The sequence below is a fragment of the Aptenodytes forsteri genome, unplaced genomic scaffold (genome assembly GCF_000699145.1).
Source record: "Aptenodytes forsteri isolate BGI_AS27 unplaced genomic scaffold, ASM69914v1 Scaffold8, whole genome shotgun sequence".
Taxonomy (NCBI): Eukaryota; Metazoa; Chordata; class Aves; order Sphenisciformes; family Spheniscidae; genus Aptenodytes; species Aptenodytes forsteri.
The window spans coordinates 6407517-6427424 of record NW_008796218.1 but is presented as its reverse complement, the minus strand read 5'-3'; the positions used below and the strand labels follow the sequence as shown (position 1 = coordinate 6427424).

The 19908-nt window shown below is 41.3% G+C and overlaps 1 protein-coding gene across 1 annotated transcript in view; it reads left to right on the top strand.

The window, feature by feature from the left end:
• The first annotated feature begins 2110 nt into the window (after positions 1-2110).
• Positions 2111-19908, top strand: part of SCUBE2 (signal peptide, CUB domain and EGF like domain containing 2) — a 39607-nt gene continuing 21809 nt past the window's right edge. Inside the window, exons 1-9 of the mRNA XM_009288901.1 lie at positions 2111-2273; positions 2889-3014; positions 6028-6162; positions 11997-12122; positions 12515-12631; positions 13508-13597; positions 15274-15390; positions 16395-16517; positions 18732-18848. Of these exons, the coding sequence (XP_009287176.1) occupies positions 2111-2273; positions 2889-3014; positions 6028-6162; positions 11997-12122; positions 12515-12631; positions 13508-13597; positions 15274-15390; positions 16395-16517; positions 18732-18848 (1114 nt within the window). The remainder of the gene's footprint in view (positions 2274-2888; positions 3015-6027; positions 6163-11996; positions 12123-12514; positions 12632-13507; positions 13598-15273; positions 15391-16394; positions 16518-18731; positions 18849-19908) is intronic.

The window sequence follows — 19908 nt, the reverse complement described above, 5'->3', positions numbered from 1 at the left end:
GGGGCGAGCGGGGGACCGTTACCGAAGCGGGGGGGCGGGGGGTGTCGCTCGTCGCGGGGCGCTGCAGGCACCGCTGGTGACTTTCAAATGCCGGTTTCCAGGCGGTCTCGTCTGGGGACAGGGCTGACCCCCGAGGGGTAGGGCACCTGGTTAACGTGTCTCACCTTTGCCGGAGGAGCAGGGAAGTAAGCTCTGCGTGTATCGCTGCTTGATCTGCCTTTGGTCGCCGAGGAATAAACCCAGTAATTCTTCCTGCAGCCTCCTCCACGTCTGCCTTACTGCCAAGTTTAAGGCTGTGCTGTTTGCTCACAGTCTCCCTCCTCCAGGGTCTCTCTTCAGCTCAGGCTACTGTCACTACACGAGGAGATCTTGCTCCCTGTGCCTAATGATTTTTTTTTTTCCCCCTAGCCCTCTTTTCCATGCTTCTGTATGCATTAATGCTGGGTTTTTTTCCTGCTCTTCTTCCCTGTCCGCTGCAGACCACAGAGCATTAGTGTAAAAATAAAGTAGCAGAATGACCGTTTTGCTGCTGGCATGAGATCTAGTTGACGTCTCTGTGCCACAGCTTTGAAAGAAGCCCCCTCCCTGGTCTGTGTTTTCTGGGACCTGCCTTATCGGGGCAGGTGTGTCCCCCTGCCTCCCAGGCCCCGGCTGGGAAGGGGAGAGCTTACTGTGCAGGGGGTATGCAGCCAGCGCATGTGGCTAATGGTTCTTTCTGTCTGTTGTCTGTCTTTCACTACCCATCCTTTCCTTCTGCCCCATCTCCCCGAATCCCACTAGCTGGAGGCCTCTCAGCAATTCCCTGTACCCGTCCTTGCATGACTTGCTCCCTCAATTCACTGCTTCCCCTATTTTTTAATGGCTTGACTTTTCTGCTTTGAGAGGAAGTGGATTCTGCCACTCTCTCCGGCTGTTTTCCACCTTCCCCTTTATTTTTGGAGGTGGTATCTGAGGATCCCATCACTGTTACCGGTTCTGTGTGCACCTGAGAGCCAGGAGAGCACTGCTGCTGTAGCACTGGCTCTTTGCCTTGTTTCCCACTGCCAAACCCCATTAGGAGTTAAAACTACATGAATACTTTCTGAAGTTGGCAACTGCTGCAGTACCTACAGGCATATTTTGTGATGGGGGGGAGGGGGGGGGGCGCGGAAGAAAAAAAGAGGTGAATGCTATAATTGTAAATGGGAGAGGTGCTGGCTGAAATTCCCCTTTAGAAAGTGATCCCCACTATAAAGAGTGGCTGACTATTTAAGTAGTCACCTTCTGCTGATACTCCTGCAATTCATCCTGTTATTTTAGGAGTCACTTTTTGTATCTATGTGGGGTGCTGCTTCTGCAATTCTTCCTTTTAGCCTGTTGCTGGAAATCTTCCTGTTTCTGTGTTTGAATTCTCTTCTGCTGTATGAAAAACTTCTGCTGATGTCTTCTGCTGCCCATAACTTTTCTTCCTCTTCTTCTGTCTACACTTCTTCATCTCCAGGACTTCCTCCTGTTGGTGTTTCCCTTTCTCCTCATTTCCTCTGCTCTGAAGTTTCCACCTGGATATTTTGCTTCAGTATGCTGTGCTTTGTGATGGCTGGCCAGGTGATTTGGCAATGCTGCTCACCAGATACTATTCTTGTATTAAAAAAATTGGCATTATTTATAAATCGTATGTCTGTTTAATGGTAAGTCAGTCTTTTAACGTGTTGGTGGTGACTCTGAAAGTACATTTCTGTAAACTCCCCTTGTTATTTTAAAAATCATTGGGCTTCCTGAGGGTGATGTCACGGATGTGATCAAGAACTCTTTCAATAACTGTTTTTTATTAACCAGAAAGATTAACAGTCTCTAATGAATCTCTGTAAAACTGTTAGCTAAATCTCATGGAGGATCTAGCCCATAATAGATTATTTTGGATGTATTTATAAGTGGGTACAAAAGCTTAACACCAGCTTATCTGAATTGCATACAAATACATCTATATGCAGGTAGAGCATTATACAAATTTAAGTTCAGATACGGTCTCTGCATGTTTCTGTCCTGACTCACAAATACAGATAATATGTGTGCACGCACCACAAACAGGCGCTCTGCCTTACTCATCTTGTCAGTGATGTGTACAGGAGACATGCCCTGTTCTCCACCTTCTGAATCTTGTCTTTTCACAGATGTGGATGAATGTGCCCTGGGGCTTGATGACTGCCACCCAGACGCTATTTGTCAAAACACCCCAAAGCTGTACAAGTGCATGTGCAAAGTGGGTTACACAGGCGAAGGGAAGAAATGTGAAGGTAAAGTGATGGAAGCACTATGCTCTGCCTGTGTCAGCATGAAGTATTTCTAAGAAGACAGAGCCATTAAAAATAATGGCTTAGAATGTGGAGGATTATTTTAAATCAAAATAGTCATTGTTTCTTCACCTGATTTACTACTTGTTTACAAAATCAAAGGCAAACAGATTGCATGGCTTTTCACCTAGTAATATCACTTGGTCTAATAGTTAGTTTGTTGTTCAACCAGCAGCCTTAAAAACTATAAGGTAAAGATACACGGGAATTTCAGGGCATTTTGTCACTCTTCAGAAACATTCAGCAAGTAATGCATTAAGTATAGTCTATTTGCAAGACAATCATGGCTTTTCACCTAGTAATATCACTTGGTCTAATAGTTAGTTTGTTGTTCAACCAGCAGCCTTAAAAACTATAAGGTAAAGATACACGGGGAATTTCAGGGCATTTTGTCACTCTTCAGAAACATTCAGCAAGTAATGCATTAAGTATAGTCTATTTGCAAGACAATGATGATTTCAGACAGCAGTTGCTGCTCGCATTTACACAGTCGCATCTCTAACTGTCTTTAACACTCAAGCAAGCGTCCATCATGGTGACTTTTGCTTTATTCCTTAGACATTGATGAATGTGATAACGACTTCAATGGAGGCTGTGTCCACGAGTGTTTCAACATTCCAGGAAATTACCGCTGTACTTGCTACGACGGCTTTATGTTGGCTCAAGATGGCCACAACTGCCTGGGTAAGAAGTGTGTTCATGAACATTGCGAGTGGTGGTGCTAACATAATACTTTAACTGCATCCATGGGAAATGCATGGCGATCTGTTGGGCTGAATCAGCTCAGCTAGAGAAGAATGTTACATAAGGGACTAAGGAATTCCAGGTACTGATGTACCATCCCAGTGTGGCTCTTTCCCCCTCTGTAAATGAGGAGAATTGCGCTCCATTTCTGTTAAGTGCTTTGGGTTAAAATGTGTGAAGTGCCATCTATTATTATGCTAAATGAGTTTATGTAAAAGAACATGTGCTATCATTGTCTTTTCTGTTCCAAAGTTAGCTTAGGATCAGTTTCAGGTGTCTTTATGGGTTTAGAAATCTTCTCTCTCATACATCTATAATGTACGGGCTTCTCACTCTTACTGTGTCTGAGTACTTCCTGACATGCAAGCTGTAAGGAAAGGACAATTAGGAGCGTGCAGTAGCTGTATATGATAGAAGCCATTGAAGTACAGAGGGACTAAGCCAAATGCTTGGAGTTTCCCTGGGTGGATAGTGTGAAGCAAAGTATGCAACTCTGGAAACATGTTCAATCCTGGGAGCACTCCCTTGAACCCTGCATGCACACACTCTCTCACACTCTTTTTCTTTTCTTTATTTACAGCCTTGACAGTTTCCTTCTTTTTGTGTGCCAGCAGGTGAAAATTTTTTTAAAATGGGTAACAAGACCTTGTGGTTTTATTGTGATGGTATTCTTCAGCACACGGTGGAGCAGTGTACAGAAATGCATGAGTTGCCAGCCTGTTGGCAGTGTGGCATGCTGCCGGTGTTATTTCCCTGGGACAGAGCCTCATGTTGATGAAGCTGTCCTGCTTCCAGGACCCACGCTGGGTACCCTGTGTGGCTCTGCCCTGCACCATGGTACCTGTCCCATTTACTTTTTCAGAGATGGCTCAGTTTTTCGCTTCTGCTGTACTGAGTGTGGATGAGAGGATGAAGTCACTAAGTTCCAAGTATTTCACTAAAGAAAGTAGAGAGGAAAGCAAAATATTTGCTGATACTTTAAAATAATAGGAAGGCCATCTTATTTTTCTCTAGTGCGTTTGTGTAACACAAAGTGGAGTTCAGTTGAGGTTGCCATGAAGGGCTGAATGTGAACAAACACATTGCCTCTTACAATGCCACTAAAGGGTGTATTCTCTTTGTATCCAGTAGCCCCTCTAGAGCATACTTCAGCTGACTTGTGATCAGTAAGACCTAGACGTAACTTCGACCAAAATCTACCATCTGTTATGTTACTGGGAAGCTGCTCAGTATTGCATGGCAGACTTTTTAAAATAAAATAAAATGTCATTGACATACAATGAAGTTTTTACCACTGACCTGCCAATTTTGAGATGTGATGTAAATGTTAAATAAATATTTTGGCATGCAGCAAATTGGATCACATCTTCTCTTAATCTGTTTATTTACCTTGTTCACGCCAGGGTTGCCCTCCTCTCACCCTTATTTTTGAAGATCTCGGCTGCGTGCCTGGGTTTAAGCCAAATAGACAATTACTTGTTGGAAAGAGATGATTTTTTTTGAAAGCTTTCCAAGGTCTGTAAGACAGAAACATCTGCTGGAGTTCAAATCTGTAGTACTAAAGATTCATGGTGGCTGTTTATTCATGATTGTTTGCACATTCACATCACTGTAGCACTCTAAAATACTCAGCTTCTCTGTGATGGAGATATGTCAGCCGCTCTTTTTGCTACAGCAGGTCACATTCTTTTGCATCCAATTGGCTTACTTGTTGCCTTCAGTAGAAATTAAATCTGTTGTAATACTATGTTATGCTTCTTACTAAAAGCCTTTCTCTTTCTCCTTTTTTAGAAGACATCTGTTTTATGCCAGAAATGCTACAATGTTAAATTAAAAACATTGTACTATTAGCACAGGAACAATGAACAGAACAGGGAGCAAACATGATGTTCCATATGAATTTGCAAATGAGACCAGTGCTTTGCCTCAGCAACATTTTGTCCTGTTTTTTAAGGGACTGAGCATTTTTACTTCCTGTTCAAATTGGCATTTCTGAAAATTAAGGAGGAAAATTCTTTGCTGGTGGTAGTTACAAAAACCTGCGCTTATTAAGGGGTAAAATTCCAAAGAATTGGAGGTTGGGATGAGCATCCTGTTGTTCAGAGGCTTAGCTGAAGTTTTTCTGCTCTTTGTTTCTCTTGGTTATCTTGCAAGCAGAACCTTTCTATATTCTCTGGTATTGTTGAAGCTCTGAATATTGCAAAATCAACATTAAAACTATTTCCAGAACTTCCGCTCTTGTCCTTGACTGCAGTCAGGCAATACAGCAGCAGCCTTGATGGTAAGTGGTGATGACCTAGAGTTGAGGGAGGAGGATAATAAATCAAACTGAGCATCAGAACAGATGTGATGTGTGAATTCTAGCTAGAGTGAAAGTAAGGAGCAGGGGATAGGTTTTCAGCTAAGTTTATTTTGAGGTTTGTATTTTTCTTGTTCCACCTTTGCTTTAGAATGGGGAGCTTTCTGGAAAAACAGCTTTTATAGCTCGGATGGGCTTGGAGCCACAGTTGCGTCCCACTGAACAAGACAGAACCATGTATAGATGCTCAGCCTAGTTGTAAATGTGCTAGGCTGCTGAGTGGTAGTACTATCCAGCTGCACTGAGAGGCAGAGTACGTTCACGTAGGTGGAGTGTGGAGCCCTGCTTCTGGCTGCACCGAGGCTACTCTGCCTTAGTTGTAACCAGTAACTGGTTAGTTTGCCAGCATTTCTTGGGAGCCCTGTGACTGATTGGGCAAGCTGCAAACAGGGGAAGAGCAGCAGCAAAAATATACTTTCCCAAGGGTGACAGCACAACAACAACAGGCTAGCCTGGGGTGTCTAAGCTGCCTGGGTGGTTACATGCCGAGTAGATGTCTGTCTGTACTGCGTATTGAGTGGCTGCTGCCAATATGGGTGTACTGGTGTTAGTACAAAGCTGATCTCTCTCTCTTCCTCTCTCTCTGTCTTTCAGATACAGATGAATGCATGTTCAACAACGGTGGTTGCCAGCATGTTTGTGTCAACACTGTGGGGAGCTATGAATGTCGCTGTAAGGAAGGGTTCTTTCTAAGTGATAACCAGCATACATGCATCCACCGCTCAGAAGGTACTGGCTGCTTCCCTCCAGGCACCAAGCAGGAGTTTTTGACAGAAGCTAACTGCAAAATCTCTAAAGGAGCTTCGAAAGTATTTTTAGGTTGAGTTTTTCAAAGCTGTGAAGGGTCTTGAAGTCCTCACTCCTTTTAAAAGGAACAGTGTGTCAGAATCTTCTAAGTGACTTTGAAGACTCTTTACATCCCTTCTGCCCCTTTGATCCCACCTGTATGTCTGCAGTGTTGTGCTTGTTAAAGGCTGTACTGCTGTATTCTCAGTGTACTTTATGCTCTGTTGTGCAGCTAAGCTGTGTCGTGACCCAGGGAATGGCAACAAATTGAAGGACAGTGAGTTCTGACCATTTCCATTGGCTTTAGTTACAGGGCAATACCTGCATTACCTTCAGGTACCTTTTAGATTCCCGGTACAGTGTTTAGGTTTCAGCTAAGAGATTTATTGTTTGTCAGCCCCAAAGGTATTCAAATCACGTTCTTTGTTTTGAGTGAAACCTTTATGAAGCGACCTTTGAGAGATCAGAGAGCCTTGGATATCTAATTAGACATTGGATTGAACAAAATTATTTTGGATGCCCTTAGGGAATACTTTAAAGTGGTTGCTCAGATCAGGGAGTTGTCCATTGAACTGTACAGTGTATTTCTTACTAAGAAGTATTTAAAGCTGCAAAGCTTTCTTTAATCTGTGGCTTATCGTTGGCATGACTATAAGAGGAATCTGGGCATGAATAAACAAATCTCACTTTAAAAATTCCCATAGTGAAGAGATCAACATTTATAGACATATATGGCCATCCACAGATGAGTGCACTGAGGTGGCTGTCATCTGACATAGCTGAATTGATCTTTTGTTTGAATTAAGAATTTGTATTCTCAGCTTCTCTGGTACTGGACTTGGTCTCATGGGGGTCTGCTGATGCATGGTGATTTCTCAGGCCACTGCTCAGCTTGCCACTTCAGGAGCTGAGCCAGGATTGGGGACAAGCAGGAAGGCTGCAGTGGTGGGGCAAGTCATTTTCCCTTCATGTTGCCTTGCTAGCAGTGATGTGTGTTTGTGTGTGTGCATGGATGAAGAATCTAAGGATGAAAATCAGTTGCTTGAACTCCTTGTCTTGTCCGATGCCAAGTGAGGAAAAACTTCCAACTCTTTTTATTCTTACTTGCTGCTACGTGAGTACCTTCTACTCTCCTGAGCTAACAGCAGCAGCATTTCCTGTCATTAATATTTGTTCCCTGAATTGTACCTTTGGAATTCTACCTCTGTTCTCTTGTTTTTAAAGATGCAGTTAATTTCTTTTACCTTTTGGCAAAAAAGGCCTTTTTTCCATAATACCAAATTTCCACTTCATTTAGTCTTTATTTTTCTTTGAAAAAGAAAAGCAAGAGGAAAAAAAGATGCATTTTTTTTCTAAAAACTACTAAATTAAATATATTTTTATGAAAACCAGTCTTAAGACAAAAACCCATACTGTTTTTGCCTCAAATGCTAATTTCTTTTACCTTTTGGCAAAAAAGGCCTTTTTTCCATAATACCAAATTTCCACTTCATTTAGTCTTTATTTTTCTTTGAAAAAGAAAAGCAAGAGGAAAAAAAGATGCATTTTTTTTCTAAAAACTACTAAATTAAATATATTTTTATGAAAACCAGTCTTAAGACAAAAACCCATACTGTTTTTGCCTCAAATGCTTTTTTTCTTCATTCTAAAATACAGAAGTGTTTGTTTTGTTTTCTTTAAAAGCTATTTTCTCAGGTTATCATGCTGTAACTGTTTCCCTCCTGCCTCCCCCCCATTACTGTGAAGAAGTGCTCCACAGGATTCCCCACTTCTTTCTTTCTTTTTTTTTTTTTCTCCCCCTGGGTGGACAGGTCTGTTCTAAGCCAAATCTCATTGCTTTATCTTTCCCCTCACTTTGTTCTCTGCTTTTCTGTTCATTGCTAGGTCTTCTATTCTCTGCCTTGTGTATGCATCTCTCAGTGTATATACTTTATTAGTTCTCTTTTGAGACCTCACAGCACTGATCGAAACGGCATTTGGCACCTACTGCCTAGCCTGTCTATTCAGTTTTGCTCCTCATCTGTAATATAAGGGAGTATTTCCTTCCCTGTCTCCCAGCCCAGTTAAGAGAGTGCATACATTAGTGCTTGAGAGACCTTCCTAGTGATCTGCAATACTGGCCTTTACATACACAGGAAAAGAGTGAACTGGAGTTGATATACGAGAAATAGAGAGGCTTGGGGCTGTTGTATTCCTCCTGATGACCAGTGTAACAGGGGAGCCTACGAGTCATCTGCCTTTCCAAGTCTATCTGCAATTATCCTCTGGATTCCCTGTCACCTACTGTGACATGAGACTCCAGGTCAGGTAGCTATTAGGGGAGAGTTTGATAATTAAAGTTGATTTTTCGTTTGATATGACTGTGTTGGTCTGAAGCATAGGGGTGCTCTGAGGGGCTTGATGGTTCTGCCTAGCCCCTGCTTAAACCACAGGAACTCAAGAGTGTCTTGGGAACTTGTGCACAATCCTATTTTTTTCCTTGGCTGTCTGCTCTGAATGAGCTCTTCTTCATCTCTATGTGGGAGAATGGATTTACTTTGGGAGGCTCTTACAGTAGCTGGCAGGACAGCCATGCACATGTAGCTTGTTTCTGTGTTTAACTTGCTCCATATTAGAGAATACAAAAATTTGAAGGAAAACAGAGTTTTTTCACGAGTAAATATGTAGTACATCTTGTGGTTGCTATTGCTATGGATGACAAATCTTGCTACTCTCCCTTGTGGTATTTCACAGTCATAGCTATCTACTTGTTTGACTGAATCAATGGGAGTGAATTGGACCTGCAAGATGAAAGCCACATTTGAAATCACCATGTGGACTGAAAGCTTGTACACAGGGGACCATCCCAGCTGTTGCTCTTAGAGCCCTTCTGACTGTGGAGAACAGTGATAACTAGAAAGCTTTTTGGAAAAAGTTGCCTTAACACAAGGGTGTAGAAAGCATGAAAGAAGACTAAAGCGTTCCCGGGATGTCCTGTTCTGCTGGCTGTGCTGATGCTCCTTGCCATTTGCCTATTAGAGGGTGCCTCTGAGAATCTCTGGTAGTTCTTCGTACAATTGCGTCCTCTCCCTCTGTCCTATTGAGCGCCTGTTTGAATGTGCCCTAAATGGAGCCTTAATATTCTTAGCAGATTGGTGGTGATGTCCCTACGTCTTCCGTGTAAAAAAGACAAAGATTTAAACACAGATCATACATGCAAGAGATTAATTTAACACGATCTTATAGGGAAATACCATGCTGGCTTTTTGCCTGTGTCTTGTCAGTGACAGGAGTGCTCAGATCTTACTGAAGTTTGCTGGGTAACTTTGCGAAGGTCCAGTCATCAGAAAGGACTCATCTGGCTTGGGGTCCGCGAGGCCAGGCAGGCACTGGATTCAGCTTCCTTGTCTGCCATTGCAACAGCTCTGGAACAATGTGACCTGGGCGACTTTGTGTCCATGAAGGAGTTTGCAGTCACACAGCATTTATGGTTTTACAGATGTTTCTTTAATACAACCTTATAAAATGGGGCTGAGTAGAAATCTTCTACCACCTTTGGAAATAAGCAGCGGCTTCATAGTAAATGCTAGAACGTGTGGATGTGTGTATCTTCTATGAAACGTTGTCTTTTGGGTCAACTAGATTTTGGTGGGTTTGGTCATGTACCTTGTTACACAATGGGTACTTTGTTATTAAAACGTGCCCTGGTTTGGGAAGTGCAGTTTTAGCTTTCTGTGGAGACCTGATTGAATTCTGCTCACTCAGAACGGAGCAATCCCAAATTGAGCATTTAAATGATTTGTCTGATGTCAGTGAACTTTACCAAAGTACCTGCTCGAACAGTTTCCCCTTTGGTAGCTCAATAGAGACAAAAGAATAACTTTGTTAACAGAAACTAAGCTGCTAATTCTCTTAATGCTTTCTAACGCCTCTGAGTTAACAGACCAAATCATATTGCATGCTTAAGAACAGAAGTGTCACAAAAGCACAAGAGTTAATGAGGCTAATTTGTGACCTCATAGGTTGTCTTGTTCCTTGAATGACAGCACAATAATGGATGACAGCTTTCATGTGGGGTCCTTGGGCTGTGTCTGTGTGCTGCAGGATTTGAAGTGTCATTGTCTTGTTAGACTTCTACAGAGTCCTCACTGTGGGAAAGGAATCAAAAAGCCAGTAGAGCAGAATAATCTAGGCTCTGCACTATCCATTCTTTTGGTGCTTAAAGCTGTCTTAATAAAGGGTACTGTAGCTTGTGCTTCAGATGGCGAGAATAGTTGTGTGCAGAGCAAGGACCTAGTTGAAGTGTAGTGGAATAATGGTGACGATCTGACCTCTGCTTGCCAATACAGTGTTTTTGTTTCATTTAGTAATAAGGCTGCAAAAGGGGCTGTGTTAAGTTTTAAAAAATATATAGGGTGTGGAATTGTTCACACAATCCCTTTTTAGCAGCATGGTCACCCTTTTCATTCTCTCTCTGATTGTGCATCTGCTCAACTCAGTAGAAGTTCACTGAGGTAATGTGGGATAAGCCCTTGCAGCCAAAGTATGCTCTACTTAGTCTTCTCAAATGAAGTGTTCTCACCAAGAAGAAAGAGCATTTTGGTGTAACATGTCTTATAAAAGCCAAATGCACCAAGGCAGAGAATTTGATGGCAGAGGTGGGTTCTCCATATACCTGAGGAGAGAGCATTCAGTTGTCTTCTCTCCCAATTTTGTAGCACTGTAGAAGACTTCAGCAAAAATCTGTGGTGTACTGTTAGAAGAAAAACTATTCCTTTAATTTGGTCTAATGATCCCATTTGATAACTCAGCCAGCTGCTGTGTAGTTTTAAATTGTGTGTGTACAAATTGTGTCACCATTTTGCCAATGGCAAAGGCGTTGATTTAGCTGAACCATGGGGCAAGGGGAAAGAAGTTTTTACAATAATTCTAGGAACAATTGCTCCCTGTTTAATTGACTTCAACTTTTTGCAAAGGCCAGACAAGACACTCTGGCAGTCATTGAGTGTTGGTGCACGAACAGCTTGTAACTGTCAGAGACAAAAATGACAGGATGATTTTAGGAGGTGCACCAAAAGGAAGAAAGTCACTAGTGTCACATTGCTTTTTCATTTGGTTAAAGCAGACACTGGCACTAAATTCTGTCCAGCTGGGAAGGTGTGTAGAAGTACAGAACACTGTGATAATCCCCAGTGGGGTTATTTTGGGAGGTATGTATTGAAATCAGAAAAAAATTAAAACAAAATGGTTAACAAAAAAGAGAATTGACATATAGCATATGTACAATCTGCACGTCTGCCTGGTCACCACTTGGTCACTGCTGAGGTAGGTTATGACTTTGGGAATCTGCTTTGTAGGCCAGTAGTTGAAGTAGGGTTGCCTTTTGTGACTGTCGGCCTAGGCATTCCTGTGTCTGGTGGCTGCTCTTTAGGCTTTGATCTTGCCATTTTTATAAAAGAAATGAAGAGGTTTTATAAACACTGGTATAAAGTTGAGAGCATTGGATGAGAATGCCGATGCTGTACAGATCTAGGGATGTTGCTTTTTGACCTTGCAGTCAAAGAACGTGGGCACAGAAAAGATCACAGATGGAGAAACCTTGGGGCCATTGACTTTGCAGGATTGGACTTTCTGCCTTTCCTGTCTGTAAGCTTACACTTCTTGTCCTAACACTGTACAGTCTTCCCAGAAGTAGCAGGCTGTTGTCCGTGTGTGTATTGAATTGACTTTATTTGACTGTTGCCTGCACACAGAGATGCTGAGGATGCTGATGCTCCTGCACTTGTCCTGTTTTGCAGAAGGCATGAGCTGCATGAATAAAGATCATGGCTGTGCCCACATCTGCAGAGAAACGCCCAAAGGAGGAGTTGCCTGTGAATGCCGACCAGGATTTGAACTGTCCAAGAACCAGAGGAGCTGCATTTGTATGCAACATTCTGCGTATGCTTATGGTTTCCCAAAGTGAACAAATAGTGTTCTGTTTGCAATGATAAGGGATTTGGTATGTTATAGCTAAACAGGGATGACACGCCTAAATTGTGCGCATTTGAATTAAACTAGAATCAATGGCTTTGCTGGACACTATCACACCAGCCTATTGGTTGCTACAATACCTGCAGTTTGGGAGTTGTGCCATCATTCATAATGACAGGAAGTTCAGCTCCACAAGAGAGCTCTGCAGTGTATCAGTCTCACAGAGTTCTTCAGGAAAGGAGCATGTTAGGAAGGTGTATTGGATAGTCAAATGGAGACAAAATTGCACACTTTCAAAGGTGCTGGAAGTACTTGTGAGATGTAACATGTATTTTCTTCCTAGTAACATGTAATCATGGAAATGGTGGCTGTCAACATACATGTGATGATGCTGATAATGGGCCTATTTGTGGATGTCACCCCAAGTACATCATGCATGTGGACGGGAAAACCTGCCTGGGTCAGTATACGGTGGAGGGAAGTAGTTTTCTGTTGATGAGCAACTCTAGAGTGGTGTGGCGTTGCTGTGTGTGCATGATTAATGCTCCTCAAAATAGTATGGCTAGAAAATGTCAAGGAATCCAAAGCTAAGAAACCTGCTAGTGCATGAGTGAGTTGGTTGGGTCCAGGCAACTTATGCTTCCCTATATAAGTAGCTACCTAATGCTACTGCAGCCTGTAATTATCACTGGTCCCTCTGAAGCACAAGGCCTGTCACTAACCACAGAAGATTCCCTTTCCTCTAGGATATTTTAGGTTCAATTTCTTGTATAGCATGAGCCAGAGAGTGTAACCAAGCAGTATGTCTGTTAAAACCAGAACTTCAAAGTGAATTAAAGTACAATTTTTGCAAGGCAATTATCCAGTAAAGAAAGCACTTAAGATTTATAAACTCTTCCGGTCTCTGGAAGAGTTTGCTGTCTCTTGATTGAAATCAAATGCTCAGGCGTAACTGGCTGGTCCTTGTATTAGTCCATGATAGATGATGACAGTGTGCTCTTAACAGAACAGTTCATGACAGTTCAATTAGTTCTTTCATCTTGTTGCTGTTCACTACATCCATAGCACATCTGTTTTGTTAAGAATACTGAAGCAAATATGAGTTGTAAGGAAGCAACAAAAGCAAAGTATTCTCATGGTTTTGACTGAAGGGTCTTCATCATTTTCATTATTTCTTTCTTTAAAAAAAAAAAAAAAAAAATTGCCTAGTCAGTTCCGACTGTCTCTGATAATTCAGCGTGCGATGCAGCTGTTTGCATGTGTGTATGTATTGGATATCAGATGAGGCTTCTGGTCAAGGACCTTTACTCATTTGCTTTTTTCATGTTCCTTACAGAGAGGGAAGAGGCTGCTATTGAAATTTCTGAGGGAAACACTACAGCAGGAGCTGATGTGGACAAGAGGGTGAAGCGACGGTTGCTTATGGGTAAAAGTGCTTATCCAAAATAATTTTGCTGTTTGCTGAAACCTTTTAGATTGAAGAATTGGGGGGGTTTTGTTGTAACCATCATAGCTCTGGGCTGAATGATCTCAGATTCATCTCAGGCTGAATCTGCCTGAGATGCCTCACTCCCTTTTAAGGAAATAGTATTATTCCATAATGTATAAGAAACTATGTACATTGTTTGTGACGGTCAGTAGGAGGTGTCAGGAAGTTGCCCTTGAAGTAGTGTATGTTTCACTGGTTCTAATTCCTCATGGGACTGCAGTACAATTCCTTCTGTGCTACAGTTTTAGCCAAGTGATTGTGGAGGAAGCAGTGTTTTACCTGCTTGTCTTCAATTGAAAGTATACTTCTGCATGGAAGAGAATTTGGCCTAGTGGTGGATTGCATCTAGAAGGACATGTTAGGATACAAGGCCATCTTATTCTTCCTAGAGGTGTTCACATCTGGCCCAGAATGCCAGCCTCTGAGGGTCTGTCACTACTGGGAAGGCACTGGCATGAGAAACGATCGCTGTGGTCTCAGGGCAGCTGGGTCAGTGGATGTGCACCTCTCAAAAGCCTTTACTCCAGGCATTCAGGGTGATTTACTGTGCTTATTGGCATTTGGCACAGAACTGGCATGGAGCATGGAGGCTGAGGAAGAAACTACCAGAAGTATAGGGCTAGCTTGGAGCTCCTGAATCCATATTTAGACACCTAAATGAATAGCCTCATTTTCAAAAAAATGACATTTCTGTGGAAAGAGAAAGAAAGAAGAGGCACTCTGTGTTCATGTGGATGTTGGACACAGCCTCCCAATATTGAATGTGAGATGAGAGACTGGGAGGGAGTAAACCAGTAAAGGTCTCAAAACTTGAGAATAAGTAGCGTATGCTTGATGCTGCGGACAGCTAGGAGACAGAGCTAGAAAGAGAGGATTCCAAAAAGCAGACATAAAAAATGATCTTTGCAGCTCTCTGAATCAATATGTGCTGGATAAAATTGCATTTGTCCAGCCAGTGAAAAGGTTGTTAGACTGACTGAGGTGGTTAGACTTGACTACGAGAGGATGAATGCCAAAGAGTGAGTTATTTCTGTTTAGTTGGATGTGAGGAACTGTATTTTAGGGGTGTTTGCTAGAAAGGTTTGGTGAGATTTAGATGTAGTTTGCAGAGGGGGAAGTTAGAGGAACGTTAGGTTGAGATGGCACCTGGGTTACAAGCCTGAAGGAACGCTTGGTGTGGGTGTAATCCACCATGACTGGGAGCACAGGTAGCATGTGAAGGTGTATTGGGAGGGATTTAAGAAAACTGGTTTAGTAGTGCTGAGTGTTACCAGGTGTCTGAGCATTGGTGGGAAGTGTCAGAGGATCAGCCGGCATTGAGTGTGGGCATAAGGAGACAGACTGACAGGAACAGATTCATCATCAAGGAGCAGGGATTTGCATTTAAGGACGAGAATATCCAGAGACACTGTCTTAGTTTGTAGAGTCTCCACAAAAAAATGGACAGCTGAGGCAGGGATTTTGCCAACACACGTATTTAGTAGCTGCTCATGTATACTAGACTAAATGTGGTTGAATAGCAGTGTGCTTGGAACCGTGCCTTGTATCACATGATGTTTCTTGTTACCATTATAATATCCCTGAGCAAACTTCAGCTTTATCTTGTTGGCTAGAAACGTGTGCAGTAAATAATGGCGGCTGTGATCGTACGTGTAAAGATACATCGACCGGAGTTCACTGCAGCTGTCCTGTTGGATTCACGCTCCAGTTTGATGGGAAGACATGTAAAGGTGAATTTTACACTCGTGGACACGTGTGTACCAACACCTTGCTGTAAGGTATTAATCTCCAAATGAAGGTAATCCACTGTCCAGAGGAAAACCAGTATGTGTAATCTGACCTAAGAAAGGACTGCAGCCAGGGGTTTCCATCGCATCAGGTGCATCATGTGCAGAGAATCTCTGCTGCTCTGCCCTCCCCCTCACCACTTCCACCCCTCCTGCCAAGATGGCCTCATTTTTCACAGATGAGGTTTGGTAGGAGGTAATACAGGTCTGTGGTAAAGTAGAGGTCAGTACTGGGGGGAGGTAGGTGTGTAGGTTCTTACAGGCATACAGTCCAATAGTCTGCTATTTTACCTGCAGTCAGCTGGGTATTAGAGCAGTTTGTAAGTAAATATCAGTGTGTAAACAGGGATGTGTGAGTAGAATTACTTATACTGGTCCAAGCAGCTCTAATGAGAGTACTGGAAAGGAGCAAAGGGACATTTAGGTTGTATATTAGAATACATTTTCCAGTAATTAGATGTTAAGACTGTTCTGCTAGGCAAAAATGATGGAATCCTCATGCCTGAGTCAATTAATATTAGATAAAGAACTCATTCTAATATTGGCATGAAAAGGACAGGGTAGCTCAGGAAGTCTCTGTCTGAGATTTCTGCAGGGCTTAGGAAGAGGAAATGGAGAGAATGTTTAAAAAGCTAAAACCTGTTAGAAAGCATTTAAGTCAAAGTGTTTCCAAACAGAACTTAGGGAAATGGTCTTTTGTGAATACATGTACCCAAATGTAACTAACAGCAATACGTTAAATGAAAGCAAATAACACTGTCATGGGGCTGAATGGGCCAGGTCATTCTTAAGAGCTAGATCTGATCTTCCTTAAAATTTGTAGTAGTCTCAGTAGATTTGTTTCTGGGCTTCTCTAACCAATTGGACGTGACTGTTTTCTGGATCTGGCAGTGGAAGTATGTTGAATGTACTGTGTTTATTTGCTGAAGCACTTTTTTTTGTTACAGATATTGATGAATGCCAGTCCAATAATGGAGGCTGTGATCATTTCTGTAAAAACACTGTTGGCAGTTTTGATTGCAGCTGCAGAAAAGGATTTAAATTATTAACAGATGAGAAGTCTTGTCAAGGTATGTGCACTGGAGAGGCAATAGAAGTAGAACAAATCAGCATGGCTTGGACATCTACTGCAATGATGAAGTGATAATGGACTCCAGAATAATTTTCATGCCTCAGTTTTGTTTTGTTTTTTTTTTCTTTCTGAAACAGCTGTTGAGTTAATACAGTTGGATTGATACTATTGTAGGAGGTATGTTTAACGGCACAGTGAACTATTATCTGGAAGCGACAGAGATAGCATCAAATTAAAAAGCTCTTTATGAGCATAACGCTTCCCCCCCTTCTATTAATGGTCTTAAAATAATTTACAGGGGAAAATAGACAATATCTCTCTGTCCATCTTACTGACTAGTTCACCATTGCAGTGAAATTATTTTTTCTTAATGGAGATGAGAAGTCTTGTCAAGGTATGTGCACTGGAGAGGCAATAGAAGTAGAACAAATCAGCATGGCTTGGACATCTACTGCAATGATGAAGTGATAATGGACTCCAGAATAATTTTCATGCCTCAGTTTTGTTTTGTTTTTTTTTTCTTTCTGAAACAGCTGTTGAGTTAATACAGTTGGATTGATACTATTGTAGGAGGTATGTTTAACGGCACAGTGAACTATTATCTGGAAGCGACAGAGATAGCATCAAATTAAAAAGCTCTTTATGAGCATAACGCTTCCCCCCCTTCTATTAATGGTCTTAAAATAATTTACAGGGGAAAATAGACAATATCTCTCTGTCCATCTTACTGACTAGTTCACCATTGCAGTGAAATTATTTTTATTTAATGGGATATTTAGATGCCATGAGTTCATTATTTAAAGAAAAAAAGATATAACGTGATCTATGAAATTACAGGCCTGTATACAGACTGGAATCACTATTCCCTAAAACATCATAGAGCATTTGATTTTTAGGATGACAGATTTCTCCTGTGAGACTTGCAAAGCATATTTGCTTTTCTATATAATGGTTTGTACATATAGAGTTAGCAATCCTGTTTCAGCTGCTTAAATACATTAAAACGTAAAGATCAAAATGGTCTATGGTTTTGGAAAAGCTACAGTATGAAACAATGTAAAGCCAATCAGCCAACTGGGGAGGTGAATAATTCCATTTCCTAGACAACCAGCTGACATTAATGATGAATTTCAGAAAGCTGAACTGACCAACAGAAGGTAGCTTTCACCTGGGCTTTTGGTGCATTCTTATTCTTTTTAAATCAGACAAAGAAGGACAACTATTTATACGAACAAACTTACTATAAAAACATAAGATAAGATTTTCAAGATAGTTTGTGGTTTTTTTAATGGAATCTGTTTATGAATGTATTTTAAAGACTTGCATCTCCCTTTAGTCCCTGTCACTTCTGTTACTTTCCTTAGATTGTTTCAAAAGTGGTATCTTGAAGCATGCCAGAGCCCAAGAAAAAAGAATGATGTAATGTGTCAGTGATGTTGATGTATCCTTTTTGTATCTTGCAACATTCTTACATGGCATGCATAATGTACTAGCACAGAAGTTTTAGGTGCTTTTGATGGTATAATAAACATTCAGGGCCTCAGAAAGTGATGGTAATTTTACTGTTTTACCATTCAATTCACTGAGATCGTGATTAGGCTATTATACTAACTATGCTTTACAAAGAAGATGTGTGCAAAGTGATTGTAATGCCAAGGAAAACTTTCACTGAAGAAAACAGATATCTCAGCAGCTTTTAGAGACAGACATTGAAGTCTAAATATACAGTATGATGGATCCATGGAAAAATTCACCAAATTATTCCAGTCATCTGTCTTCAGGTGTATCTCAGAACATGGTGATTTTCAGCAGACTTAAATCAGGCACTGCATATTTATATAGAGTGAAAAATGTGGCCTTTGCTTTCATTTATGGGGAAGAAGCAAAGGCAATACTCTTTTGTAAATCTATTTCTGCAGACCTTATGTAGACTTTTCTTAATGAAATAAGAGTGTTGTCAGCATTTTTTTTCTCCCACAGAAGAGAATAATTTATTTTAAACATAATTGTTAAAAAATGTAGCAGCAGCTTTCATGTTTGCCAAGAAAAGCTTGTTTGGCAAACTAATTGTTCTTTTAAAAGTTGTCATTTCATTATTTTACATTATTTGCTTAGTTTATATAAATCTGCACATCTCTGTCCAACTTCGTTAGCTCATCAGTGCTCCCTTGTCAGGCTGAAAGATACTGATGTATCCCTTTAAAACTTGCAGACATTGATGAATGCTCTTTTGAACGGACGTGCGACCACACGTGCATCAATCATCCAGGCACCTTTGAGTGTACTTGCAACAAAGGATACGCTCTCTATGGCTTCACACATTGTGGAGGTGAGTTATAAGAAGACACTGCAGGCTGTGCTGATAGAGTGCTGTTGCCACAGGTCTAATTAGTGTCTGTGCAACACACGAGCCTATGTATATACAGTAGGCGTATAGAGTAAATTTTACTCTTTGCCATGATAAGGAGACACAGCAAAAGTAGAAACTAATCCTGCTCATTTCTGTCTTTGCTCAAATGATTTTCCCTTTCTAACCTGCATCCAGAAAGTACATGTGACTATCTGATGCGTTTTGCACCTGGATATGAAAGCCATAATTTGATAGATTTTTTACGTGCAGAAGTCTCATTGACTTTAATGAAAAGTCAGTGGAACAGGAAGATCTTTCTTCCTTAAAGAACAGGAAGCTCTGGACAACTTAGAAAATTACGGTTTTGCAGGTTGCTCTTGTGCATATGTCAGATCCTCATGTGATGTAGATTGGAATTTAGCTGATGTAGTACCACTGATTTACGTTGGCCGAGATTAATACTCTTAAATCTTTTATGTCTTTCCTACGAGAAAAGTTAAAGGAAAGGGAGAAGAATGTTCACAGAACCTCAATGTGTGTCAAGTGTGAGTATTTCTGCAACAAACTCCTAGAATTAACATGAGGAAATGTGAATAACTGGACACTAAATGGAATTAAACCTGTTTTATATGAACTCTAGGCAAGACCTTACTGACTCCATATGCTTACTTAATTCTGAGTAAGACCTATTTATTTCTGAGGCAGAATGAGCACATTTGAACTTGGAGATAACAATTTAGAGATCTCTGTGTGCCTGATCTGTTCTAACCTCTGCCTCTAGAAAGTCTGCAAAGAAGATTACAGGGCTACAACATCACTGCGTTTTATCCTGATGAAAAGGGAAACCTGTCTGCATGGGCAGTAACGCTGTTCATGTGTTCTGCTTGCTAAAAGAAGTCTATTCTCATGAATTCCTCTGCATTAATTCCATTTCTTTATTTTGCTGTAATTTTGCTGTTGGCTGCTAATTGGCCTCTTCATATCATACTCCTGTGCAGAAAACATTAATCCTTGTACCATAGTAAGTCCTTCACTTACT